The following is a 13,571-nucleotide window of genomic DNA, read 5'->3' on the forward strand; positions in this document are numbered from 1 at the left end:
TATAGAGAAACTGCTTATATTAAAAAGGTGAGTCGCCAAGTTCAATATATAGTAAGTTTAGACCTAAAAACTAGATGTATAGGAAAGAAGTTCAGGAGAAACTGTAACAAGGTGTTGAGACTGGTTGTGTCAGGATAATAAAATTGCTGGGTTTTTTTGGTCTTTATTCTGTAGTGTATTCATGCATTATAAGCAAAAGAATATTTAAAAATATATACTGAGTCTTTTTTCCGCTCTTTTCCCCTCCCATTAAAGGAGAGGTAGTGATTAGCTATACCAGTTTAAAATTTTAATACAAAACTTTTGGCACCTAATTTGTGTAGTACAACTTTTGCTCTTTTCTGTTTTTATTTAAAAATTAGTAAACGTCTTTCAAGCTATAAGTTGAAAGCACTGACCCTACCATGTCTCTTAGCCTTTCTGTTTAGTTTTTCTTTCCTTGGTCTTCCAATCTTCCTCATATTAATGCTTTATAAAAAAGACTTTTAAAACATTATGTGCTAACATTCTAATTTTCCCTTCTCTATCTTCATATGATGTCAGTTTCCTGAGTGATCTTTTTAACTTTTAAGTCTGTAACTTCTAGCTCACTTATTATGGTTACAGAAAGCAGTTTTACTATGACCAAGTCTATAATAGACCAATAAAGAATTTATTTTTGAATTTTTATAATTTTTCTGTGTTTCCAAAGAGCCAAAGGGCATTATTAACATATTTACTTGGTAGTATCATTTAGCTATTAAACCAACTTACATTTGTAAGAAGAGAATATTTATTCTTCCTTAATTTCTTTAGCATAGACCTGATTCCAGGGTTTTCTGTTTTTTTGTATGCAAGACTTTAGAACTTCAGCAAGGAGTCTGCGTTTCTAAAAGTAATGTTTCTCTACTGGGATTTATGTCTTGCATTTATACTTGGTAAATCTTTAAATCCAAGTTGTTATTGTTTCTGTATTTTCTTCTTTAATTTTGAATGATGTGGATTGGGAGCGCTAACAAGCCTCATAGACCAAGAAATATCGATTGAATACTTCTTGTATACCAGGCTCTGTTTCTAGATTCTGAGGATACAAAGATGAATGAGGCAAGGCAAGCAATTTATAATCTTGACACTACTCCTCCAAGATGTATAAATGAGGAAGCTGAAATTCGTAAGAAATTACATAATTTGCCAGGCTACAAAAGTGGTCTGTTTGTTATTAATAAGAAACCATTGGCCAATTTTTAAAGTGTAGTGGTAGGTCCTGGATGGCTGATTGAGAAGCAGTGCTGTCACTGAGTGCCTGATTTGATGTTATTTCATTGGCCTTCTGCTATTATGAAAACCATGTTAATTGTATTTTAAAATATTTTTAAGTCCTTGTTTCTGTGAATAGAGGACGTGTTTCCCCTGTTGTGATGCATGTGCTCTTATTTCTCTCTTTTCTCCTTTCCTTCATTTCTTTATTTTTCATTTCATGTGTTAGAATATATTTCCCCCACAAAGGGTATACAATGAAAAGTAAATACTTTACCCTCTTGCCCATAGGCAACTGTGATTACTATATTCTAGTCAATCATCTTTTCATGGATTCTTTAATATTGAAAAATATTTTGGAGGAGATTATTTGTATGAAATTTGGTTGGTTTGCAGTTGCTTCTATTTATCTTTTGGTTCTCTGTTTTTAGTAAGATAAATGAAAGTATAGTCAATTCTTAGTTACTAATGTGGGTACTTATTTATTTGGAAAATTCAATAGAGGTAGTATTTCTGTTGTTAGGGGTCGCATCTGCTAACCTTCTGTTGAGTTTTATCTCTGTTGGTTTTTGTATTTAGATATTTTCTAGTCCTGCTTGGGAGTGGCAGCCTGAGGAATAAAGTGGGTGGTGTCATTAGTAACTAACAACAAGGAATCGTGGTTGAGGAGGGCATGAGGTGGAACTAACAACAAAGAATTGTGCTTGAGGAGGGCATGAGGTGGATAAGCTTTCAATCACAGGAGGATAAGCTTTCAAATAGGCACCATCTATCTGGTATACCACAATTTATTTGGATGATTTAAGAGAGTTGACTAACATTGGATATAGATAGTAAAGAATACTAGTCTGTATGATTTGACACATTTTTTTAAAGTCTACTTCATTGAGAACAAATAATGTTAATTGAACTTACTATATTTGGGTATTCCCTCCCATCCTCCCTTTCAGCTATGTGATGATGATGCCATTTAAACGGCAGGCTCTAGTGGAATTTGAGAACATAGATAGTGCCAAAGAATGTGTGACGTTTGCCGCAGATGAACCCGTGTACATTGCTGGTCAACAGGCTTTTTTCAACTATTCTACAAGCAAAAGAATCACTCGGCCAGGAAATACTGATGATCCATCAGGAGGCAACAAAGTTCTTCTGCTATCAATTCAGAATCCTCTTTATCCAATTACAGTGGTATGTATAGTAATATTACAAACTAAAATAAAAGTGGTTTTGGAATTTGCCTCTAGAGTGACTAACCCATAGTTTTCTTCACTGCCATCTAGATATTTGAAAATAATGTAGTTTTTTTAGAATTATTAAAATTAATCTTAGTTTTGCCTATGAAGTTTAGTGAATAAAGAAATGGTGAGCACTGAAGCTAAAAAGGTCAGAAACATAGTTGTCATAATTAAATAAGCACATTTAGAAAATTTTATTATTTAGCATCAGTGTTAACTCTGTTTCTGATAATAAAGGACTAGACAGCCTTGTTGGAAATCATCCAAGAAATCTCTCTCACTCATATGCCAGTACATGTATTAAGAGCATCTACTAGGTAATGACAGAATCCCATAGTACAGTAAGATGCGTATATCATTATAAGCTGTTTTGAGATAGCTTACTAAAAACCTGCCTGATTTATCCTTGCTTCTTCACCCTTTAAAAAAGTGATATTAGTAGAATTTTAAAAAGGATTCATGTCCTGAACCAATTGGGTTTTCTACTTCATAATCACATGTTGTTTCATAATAAGCGAGTGACAAGGACAGTTGGTTTTTGTAATGAACAGAATATCACAGTAAGGGAAGCTTTAATGAGTATGATTTCTAGTAAGGGTATGTGGTGATGTGACATAAACTTAAAATAAAGCAGAAGTTTAATTTAAACTTTAAATTTAATTTAAAATTTAAATTTAATTTGACATTATGTATCTATTTACTTTTGTAATATTTATAGACTTATTAACAGTATTAATATATTTATAGTATTTGGTGTTTTGGGAAAAAGAATATAACTAATCTATTATAAGTTCTCTGATTTGTTTATTGTTGTATCCCTAATACCTAATGGTGTGGCTGTATAATTAGGTGCTCCAGAAATTTCTTGAACGTTGAAGAATTGTTAGTAAGTGGGTATTTAGGTTCTCTCTTAGATGATACAGGCATCTTGTTCTATGACATCTAACACCGTATAAATGATCTTCCCTGAGTCTTTTCTCTATAGCCATTGTCCCTTGAAAAATAAATAGTGAAATGTTCTCCTGCTACCCCTTAATAAATATTTATTAGTATAATTCGTGTTGATGTTATTAAATGTTTCAGAGTCACATTTGGAAAAAGATAAATTAATTGATTACAGTTTTGGTTTATTAATTGTGTATTGTCAGAGATTGTTTTAGGCACCTGTGAAGAAAATAAAAATTGAGGATTCATTTAGGAGGTAAAATAGATGATAGTGCTTGTCAGATGTTTCATTGGAACGTCTCTAATGTGGGTATATTGTGTATGTGAGGAAGTAACTTTAGATTTATTAAAGTGTAACAATTTTAAAAAGTTTAATTAGTAATTGATAGAAATGACATCTTGACAGTTGTTTTTTTTTAGTAAAACAAAACAGCGTAGCTTTAATGTTTTTCCGAATATAAAATGCGAAGAAATCCTTTCTTTCTTTCATAGGATGTTTTATATACTGTATGCAACCCTGTTGGAAAAGTGCAACGTATTGTTATATTCAAGAGAAATGGGATACAAGCAATGGTTGAATATCCTTTATTTGTAGATTTTTTTATTGATGTGTATGAATGCTATGTAATATAGATCTTATTTTTTCCTGCTTAATCAATCATTTCTGGACAGATGGTGTTTATTCCCCCTCGCCTCTCCCCCAAAAATCTACTTGTCATAGGTTTATTTTTGTGTTTATTTTTCTTTTGTGAGGAAGATCAGCCCTGACCTAACATCCGTGCCAATCCTCCTCTTGTTGCTGAGGAAGACCAGCTCTGAGCTAACATCTATTGCCAATCCTCCTCCTTTTTTTTTTTTTCCGCCGAAGCCCCAGTACATAGTTGTATGTCATAGTTGCACATCCTTCTAGTTGCTGTACATGGGACGTGGCCTCAGCATGGCTGGAGAAGCGGTGCGTCGGTTCGCGCCCAGGATCCGAACCCGGGCCACCAGCAGCGGGGCGCGCACTTAACCGATAAGCCACGGGGCCGGCCCATGTCATAGGTTTAAAAAAGGAAACTTCGGTACCCATAGAGAATTTTACTATTTATGATAAGAATGCTACCGTACAACAGTCCATTGCTTCATCTTAACAGTGTGCTTTGCCTTTTTAATGGGGAAGAAATAACACTATTTGATAATATATACACTTGTACCTTTTTGAAATTTATCCCAAATGGACTTTTCTGAATCTCTCCTTAAAATAGGTAGTTTGGAAGTACCAAAACTTTAGTCAATAGAACCTTTCTTACCTTTCTTTATTGAATCTTTTAAATGGTCATGATTTATGTAAGAACTACTTCTCTATGTTAAATTTGTTATACATTGAGTAAAAAGGGCATATTGTAAAATAGTATATATAGTACAAGCCCATTTAAAAAAATAATTATTAAAAGAAAAACCCTAACCTATGTGTACATGTGTATGCATAGAAAAAGGTAAGGATACACAGCAAAGTCTTAACAGTGCTTAGTTATGATAGACAAGATGTTTTTGCTTTTTTTTTTTTTAATTACTTTTGTGGTTTGATTTTTTTTTTAAACAATTAAGACTTAAGTGATTTTTTTTTTAATTTTTATTTATTTATTTTTCCCCCAAAGCCCCAATAGATAGTTGTATGCCACAGTTGCACATCCTTCTAGTTGCTGTATGTGGGACGCAGCCTCAACATGGCTGGAGAAGCGGTGCGGCGGTGCGCGCCTGGGATCCGAACCCCGGGCCGCCAGCAGCGGAGCGCGCGCACTTAACCGCTAAGCCACGGGGCCGGCCCTTAAGTGATTTTTTTAAAACCAATACAATGAAGATAGTTAAGTGATTATAAAACCCTGTCTTCTCAGAAATATATAAAAATCAAATATTTGTTTTATATTATTTTAGTTTTTTTGTAATGTTCTTCCTACTTTAAGAGTAAAATATTTCCTGTTTCAAGATAGCAAGCTGTCCTTTGCTAGGGAATGGGACCATGCTCCATTCTTCTTCTCTCCCTAAATTTATAAAGTACTTCTGATGTCTTAGATTAATGTAGAGAGTTTGGTTGTATTATGTTTGCTTTGGTACCCTTGATCTTAAAAATAAATTCTCCTACTAAAATTCATCTAGAAATTTTATTTGGTAAAACATTTCCAGAAGTGAGAGAATTATTTCTTGCTATTTTCAGTCTTTTTCTTAGGGAGTGAATAATGATTAAATATTGGATGCCTTAAACCAAATTTCCTTAATAGAGCTTATGTTTGAATCAGTCCTTTGTGCCCAGAAAGCTAAAGCAGCACTCAATGGAGCAGATATATATGCTGGATGTTGCACACTAAAAATCGAATATGCAAGGGTAAATATTTTTTTCAACATTTCACCAAAGAAATATTTATGCTTTGGATATACAATTTGAACTTACTTTCTTTTTAATCTTAACAGCCAACTCGTCTAAATGTTATTAGGAATGACAATGACAGTTGGGACTACACTAAACCATATTTGGGAAGACGAGGTAAGTATTTTATGCATTTTAGAATGTACTTAACATTTGCTGACAAATTTTTACATGCAATTAGATTCCTTTTTCCTGAGATGAGCTAGTTCATTCAAATGAAAACCTTGTTGGTGAATGCTTTTGTTGCAAAAGGCAATGTAATGCTGGAAAATAACCTTGAACAGTAGTGCCCCCTACTGGTATGTACTAAGTTATTTATATTTAGTTCAACAAGGAGCCCACACATACAGGCACGCCCGCAGTTCAAGGACTTGCATTTCTCCAAGCAGCTCTCTCTCTTTGGAGGAGAGGAAACTGATTCAGAATATTCCTTACAAACTGCAGACTTGCACACTGCTTCTCTATGGAAAGGACTTTTCCCCCAAGCTGGACAAGGCATTAAGAAGGATAGAGGACTCCAGCAGGCTGACTCTACACTTCATCATGCACAACATCGGCATCAGCAAAAAGCCCTCTGAAAAACTCAGACTTGCAATTCACCTTGACTGCATACTGCATGCACCATCACCCCAAGTTTTTAAAGGAGGACACTTAACAGTACTTCAGACTTGCATGGGATGAACACCATGATAGACTGTGCCCATTTATTCAAGTTGTATGTATATATTGGTCTGATTTCCCTTAAGGTTTCAGTTGTAGCTTTTAAAGCTTTACACTAACGGATACTAGACTTTATCTACAATGTTGTAAATCTTAATGCCCATTACTGTAACTGTTTGCAGCTTAGATTCAAATTGTTAATTGGCAAATAACCAGGGCCAGTTTATCTACAGGTCTTGGGAATTGATAATGCTCAACCAGTTCACACAGATATTAAAGATAAAAGGATTAGAAAGGTGCACACTTGCTGCACTTAAATTTACTTTTTTTTCCCTCAATCGTGGACATTAAATAGAATAAAATAATAATGAAAAGGTGCATTCTATGTAAAAGATGATTTTCTATGTGGTTTGACTTTTGTAAAGTGGCTGTTTATAAGTTGTCACTTTTTGTAACAATTTAAGGTTATCACTCATGTTAATTTGTGTAACTAGAAATTTTGACATTTCAAATGTAGGTGAAAGTAACGTGTCTGTTCAAGGTAGAATATATTTAAACTTGATAAATCTGAAAATAAGAGCATTTCATTTGAGATGCATTTTCACCTATAACTTACAAATGCTGGATTTCATGAGCGTAGATTTGACTGATAAAATTGTTTAACTGTGTGGCAATTCTGGAATAGTATACAAATTAAAATGTGGATCTTGTAAAAACAAGGGGGCTGCAGTATTGGTTACATCTCAACTACAATATCAGTGTTTGAACCATGTGTTGGAAGAACTCACTGAGATGAGTATGTAAAAGTCAATAAACCAGGAAAAATTTTTATGGTATCCAAGTTATTTTGGGAAGTAGGGACTCTATACTGCACGTACTCTTGCCAAAAGAAAAAATAAAAGACAATGCGATGATCCTTTGCATGTCCACATATTTAGGACTTTTGGATCTGTGGCCTCTTTAATTCTCAATTCCCAGGAAATCATCTTGCGTTATGCATGGGGTTGCAAACAGTTTTGTCTTGTAATGCAGCTTTGGCTGGACCCCACATTTTTTACTACTCACAGAAATCTGCTTGGCATAGGCTTGGTGCAGTTGAATACAGTATTAGAAAACAAAGCCTTAGTACTCAAACAACAGAACAGTGGTTGATGAGAAATCTCTTACTTCTGTCAAATTACAGTCAGTTATTGAATACTCAGGTTTTTTTTACTCATTTGACATAGTGAGTTTTGCCTACATTTTTCTTAATGTCTCTGAAAATGTTTATAGATAAGCTTATTTTAATAGTGTTTACATCTATTCTTTTAAAAGGTCTAAAGTTTACACAAAGCTAGCTTAGATTAGTTTTTCGTACAAGGAATTACAGTCAGAAAAGTTTAGAAATGTGTAAGGTAGGTATTTATATAGTGAAATATAATTGAAGGAAGTAAAACAGAATTTTAGTTGTTTATGTTTTCAGGGGAAAAGAAGTCTTATTTTCTAATTCTTTGCAGATAGATATTTGTCTGGCAAGACTATAGCAGTTTACATTTTTGTTTTTGTAGTGACTTCAGCTTCCACTCAAGTTGATGTTGAATTGTAACTTTGTCTACCAAAAAAAAGAATTTTTACAAGTCCTTTTCAGCCCAAATTACATTTTAGTGCAGAAGAGTCTTAGTCTGGACTCCAGAGAATCCCTCCAGAAATCTTAAACAAAACTTGTGTATATGTGTATGTTTTGGGGGAGAAGGTTCATAGCTTCCATCAGATTTCAGATGAATCCATGAAAGGTTACAAACCACTATTTTTAGACTGATATAGTCAGCGTTTGACTCTTTCGCACACTTTTTCTGTTTTATGTGACCTTATATTAGGTAATGAATGCTTCAAATAAAGAGAATTATTAATAATGAGAATGTTTGGCTGAAAGATTCCTTGGAGATCGTCTAATGCTTTCATTTTCTGAATGAAGATTATTTCTGTGATTATTCAGCGAATTAGTGGTTAAGCTGGAATCTTCTGATTCCCAATCCAGTGCTCTCTCCTTTATAGCACACAGTTAACTGTTTCAGTAAAAATGAACCATGGAGACGTTATGGTAGTTTTTGTTTAAGATTCCTAGATCAGATAAGGAATTATATTTAGTGTTTGGTGTCATGCTTAAGCAGAGGAACATTAGAATGGATTAGCAGACTGGATTGATTCAAGAGAAGTAAGACTTAAATGATGATACTGGAAGCCATGTAACAGAAAGAAGGAACTGTGAACATTTAGACTGGAGAAGAAATGACTTTGGGGAAATGGAGGGAGGATCATAATAGCTTTTAAGCATTTGAAAGGGTTTTTGGAGAAAGACTGTCTGTGAGGCCCCAAACGGGATAGAATATGAGTAGAAGACCAATTTCTATACAGTATAAAAATTAATTTTCTCATGATTTAGGACTAACTGAAAATGTAAGGGAAAGTAGCGAGTACCTTGTTACTGGTGTTGGGTGAGCAGAGGCTAGATGGTCCTAATTGATAGAGATGATGTAAAGAGAATTTATATACTGAATCAAAGTTGAACTAGATGACCTCCTAGGTTTCTTTCAATGCTATGATAACTTGGAATAGGTCATTAAAACGATACTTCTAGACTGAAGTGAAAATTAAAGTATTTCTCATCTCCCATAAACTTCATTTGTTTAGGTGACTAAGGATTTTGTAGAAAGCCTCTTTCTTTGAATTTTCAAAGATTAGAATGACTAGACTCTTAAGATACATTAAAATATCTTACTAGATGCTATAATTTGGTCAGCAAACTTGCTATAAGTATTATACAGTGATTTCTAAAATTTACTAACCAACATTGGAAGTGCTATTTTAGAAACTTACATGTCATTTTTTTATTGATGTCTCAAATTAGATTTGGGAAAATTGGCATGCCTTCCCTGAAAATGTAGCTAGAATAAAAATTTTCCTTTAGGAGTATTGTAGTATTCTCATCCAATAATGTAGCCCCCTTGGTTAGCTTTATCTTGGCATATTTAAACTTTGGGGGGTGCTCATAGTCCCGCCTGGTGTTAAGGTCTATAGACAATGACCAATCCATGATATGATATGGGCCAGTGATGTGCAAATTTCCAGCTCTCAAGTCAGTAGGTGTTTGTAAATATGTGTATATACATACAAAATACTCTGTGTTTACTGATTGTGAAACCATGTAATACAGGTTGTTGTTGGCTTATGCTGAACTTCTTGAAAGAAGCCCACTTTGAAAATGTGTTGCTGTTGAAGCTAATAGTATGATTCAGGTACTGTCTTTCAAAAGTACTGCACTTACAGCTTGTTTTAAAGACATGTATTGGTAAAAACTTCTGTACAGTGTCAAACTAGCATTGTGTACATTCATTTTTCCGAAAAGTATCCATTCTTTCCTTAAATATGAAAGTGTGATTGTATTTGGCATTTGCCAAAAAGATATTTTCAAGTTAAGTGGAATTTGTTAGATAGAATTACTTTTTTAAACTTTTGGTGTTTGTATTTAAATTGGATATGAATGGATGTTTAAAGATAACCAGGAATCATATTTCTTTTATGAATTGTAATAGATGTTTTGAATGGGTGTTTTCCCATGTGAGAATTCTGTTAAGTACTGCGGTCAAAATTGTTAAAACCATGTTTCTACTTTTGTGTCAGATAGAGGAAAGGGTCGCCAGAGACAAGCCATTTTGGGAGAACACCCTTCTTCGTTTAGACATGATGGCTATGGTAAGTTTGTCAAGGCAGAGGAAGGTTGTATAGACGAACTATTAGAATTGTTGCATTTTTGATGAAGAATGGCACATATCTTGTTTCTATTTTTCCTGCTCACTTGACTTGGTTTATATGGGATCAGTCCCTTATAATGTACTCCCAAGGAGTTGTCTAAAACCCTTTGTTTTCTTAGGATGTTGATATACCATATAATCCTTGAGATAAATGAGAACTGTTGGTTGGGGATTGAAAACGGTTTTTTTTTATTATATTTTGTTTTGTTTTGATTTTGATTAGTAATGGGTTCTGGTCTGTTAGAGGACCAAAAAGAAGTATTATTGCTCAGTAAGTGTATTTTCTTCCATTCTAACAATTATGAGCAAAGAGGAATTTTGAGTAATAAAGGCAGAAAGAATGGGGTATTTGTTGAAAAAGGAAACATGTTTCTGGTTAGATCCTTGAGTCTTTTAGCTCTACAGTTGGTATTTCTGCTTTGATTAAATTTGTTTGTATTTCAGTTTTAATATCTGCTATGTTGATAAGTTCAGATTATGAAACGTAGAATAATAATCTTTCCCAGGAAAAAGTTGGGTATCAGACTATTCTCTTTGTGAGTAGATATTAAGAATTACTGTTGATAACTTGTAACTGGTTATACGTTTTGTGTTTTTAAATGTTTTTTGGTTTTTAGCAGTAGTTATTGACCCTACCTATTCTGTGGTTTAAAGTTGAAGTGCAATGCTATTAGAAGTGGTAGAAAATAGAAATTGCTATATTGTACTCTTGAGATTTATCATCGAAAAGCCCCAATGTTGCATATTGTCAGAAATGTTTTCAAATTGCCTACATGTTTGATGACCATTCTTGACTGTTTTTTAGCGTATTCCCTAGTCTCGTTTTTTTGAACTCCAGGAGTTCGTTACTTGTGTGTGTGTGTGTGTATGTGTGTGTGTATTCCAGTTTCTATGGTAGTTTATATGGCAGAAGAGATTGAGACAATCTCTAGGTTAAATCAAAACAGTCAGTGTGGTACAGAATGAAAATCTTACTCCAGTCATTTTATTGAGTGTGTTCTTTGATCATTTTTCTTAGTTTTTTCTTTAACAGAGTAAATATTAAATATAGTCTTGTGGGTAGTTCTGGTCCTGGAGTAAGGAAACACTTTTTAGGAGCCCACTGTGCTTTGCACAATGGAAGGTTACAAAAGAATTGCTAATCACAAGTTTGTAGTGTAGCTATGGAGTATATAAATGTGTCATGCAGTCAGCTGAAGGCTAAAATTTGGTTAAATGTTTTGCCAAAAGGGGGCTAGAAAAATCTATGAAAGCATAAATGAAGGACAGAACTCTACTGTAGTAGTGTTGACACAGACTGTTTTCTCAGAATGAGTTTTCAGGTTCTCCTTCCTTTATAAAATATATTTTACTGAAAAAATTGTAAACAAAAATGTTATGTGCCCTAGAATAACTTTCTATTTTTTAAAAGCCTATTGGGAAATTCTCTGTCAGTTTCATGCCCTAATTTATTTATAGCATGTTTGTGTGTGTAAATTTTAAATTGTAAGCTTACTTAAAGAGAGGTGCAAAATTCTTTGGAGTGACAGTTCTTAAATAGGGATCATTCATGCTCTGGAGAGTCCTGAGAAGGAATGGTTGTGGTAGGGTTGTGTAGGAGTGTTCATTCTGAGCTATATCCACTGAAACATTTAACTCTGAGGATAATTTGTTTTGCTTTCTTAGGGAAGTAAGTAGAATATGGTATAGGAGGAGAGAGAGAGAGGAATAAAAAGAGGTAGAGAAGAGAAGTAAGATGAGGAAATTGGGGAAAAAGCAAAGAAGTTAGGAGTGGATGCTAGTGATATTGAGCCTTTTTACAAATCCTGCAAATCATAGCTCTGTCTCTTTAGATCAGCAGTGCAGCAAAACAGATTTATTCGCATTTTGGTGTCATTACAGGAGGCTTTTCTTTGTGATGGTATGTGAGAAAGAGGGAATAGAGAAGGTTTAATTATTTAATTAGATTAACTTTATTCATTAGTTTATATTAACAGTTTAAATCTCTGCTTTCAGAATTCTTTGAATCTTTTAATTTGGGAAGCCCAGCCCTGTGAGATGAACTGGTAGAAGCCCTCATACTTGAAAAGTGGCAAAAATGAATGTATAGGTTTATTTGCTGTGAGCCTAAGAAAAGTTTATATATTAATTGCTAGCATCTTTGGATATGGTTCCTGGACCAAGGATTTTTTTTTGTGTGTGTGTGTGTGAGGAAGATCAGCCCTGAGCTAATATCCATGCCAGTCCTCCTTTTTGCTGAGGAAGACTGGCCCTGAGCTAACATCTGTGCCCATCTTCCTCCACTTTGTATGGGACGCCGCCACAGCATGGCCTGACAAGCGGTACATCGGTGCACGCCCGGGATCCGAACCTGGGCCGCCAGCAGCGGACCGTGTGCACTTAACTGCTACGCCACCGGGCCGGCCCCTGGACCAAGGATTTTAAATTATCAAAAATGGGAAATGCCTTTGAAATGTTAATAATGCCATTTATGTAGCATTTTTCCACATAAGTGAATTTTTTAAATACTTGAAGCATTAATTTTTTAAGCACCAAAACTTTTTGCATGAACTATTTAGTGTAGAAAGCTTATTTTATTTTATTTTTTTATTTTATTGATGTTTTAATGGCTTTTTAACGTTGTGAAATTTTGGGTTGTGCATTTTTGTTTGTCCATCACCATATATATGACTCCCTTCACCCCTTGTGCCCACCCCCCACCCCCACCCCCACTGCCCCTGGTAACCACAGTATAGTTTTCTCTGTCCATGTGTTGGTTTATATTCCACATATGAGTGAGATCATACAGTGTTTGTCTTTCTCTTTCTGGCTTATTTCACTTAACATAATACGTTCCAGGCCCATCCATGTTGTTGCAAATGGGACGATTTTGTCTTTTTTTATGGCTGAGTAGTATTCCATTGTATATATATACCACATTTTCTTAATCCAGTCATCAGTTGAGGGACACTTAGGTTGCTTCCACTTATTGGCTATGGTGAATAATGCTGCAATGAACATAGGGGTGCATAAGCCTCTTTGGATTGTTAATTTCAGGTTCGGTGGATAGATTCCCAGTAATGGGATGGCTGGGTCATAGGGCATCTCTATTTTTAAGTCTTTGAGGAATCTCCATACCGTTTTCCATAGAGGCTGCACCAGTTTGCATTCCCACCAGCTGTGTATGAGGGTTCCTGTTTCTCCACATCCTCTCCAACACTTGTTGTTTTTTGTCTTGGTGATTATAGCCATTCTAAGGGGCTTGAGGTGGTATCTTAGTGTTGTTTTGATTTGCATTTCCCTGATGATTAGTGATAT

General features: G+C 34.6%; 1 protein-coding gene across 2 annotated transcripts in view; it reads left to right on the forward strand.

Moving 5' to 3' along the window:
- HNRNPLL (heterogeneous nuclear ribonucleoprotein L like) overlaps nt 1–13,571 on the forward strand; it is a 42,850-nt gene that overhangs the window by 12,960 nt on the left and 16,319 nt on the right. The window contains exons 3-7 of one of the 2 annotated variants that reach the window (XM_058551401.1): nt 2,187–2,424; nt 3,909–3,994; nt 5,685–5,781; nt 5,868–5,940; nt 10,144–10,215. In XM_058551401.1, the coding sequence (XP_058407384.1) occupies nt 2,187–2,424; nt 3,909–3,994; nt 5,685–5,781; nt 5,868–5,940; nt 10,144–10,215 (566 nt within the window). Of the gene's footprint in view, nt 1–2,186; nt 2,425–3,908; nt 3,995–5,679; nt 5,782–5,867; nt 5,941–10,143; nt 10,216–13,571 lie in introns of both variants that reach the window. The other variant, XM_058551400.1, reaches the window with a different exon arrangement.

Source organism: Diceros bicornis, chromosome 12 (assembly GCF_020826845.1).
Source record: "Diceros bicornis minor isolate mBicDic1 chromosome 12, mDicBic1.mat.cur, whole genome shotgun sequence".
Lineage (NCBI taxonomy): Eukaryota > Metazoa > Chordata > Mammalia > Perissodactyla > Rhinocerotidae > Diceros > Diceros bicornis.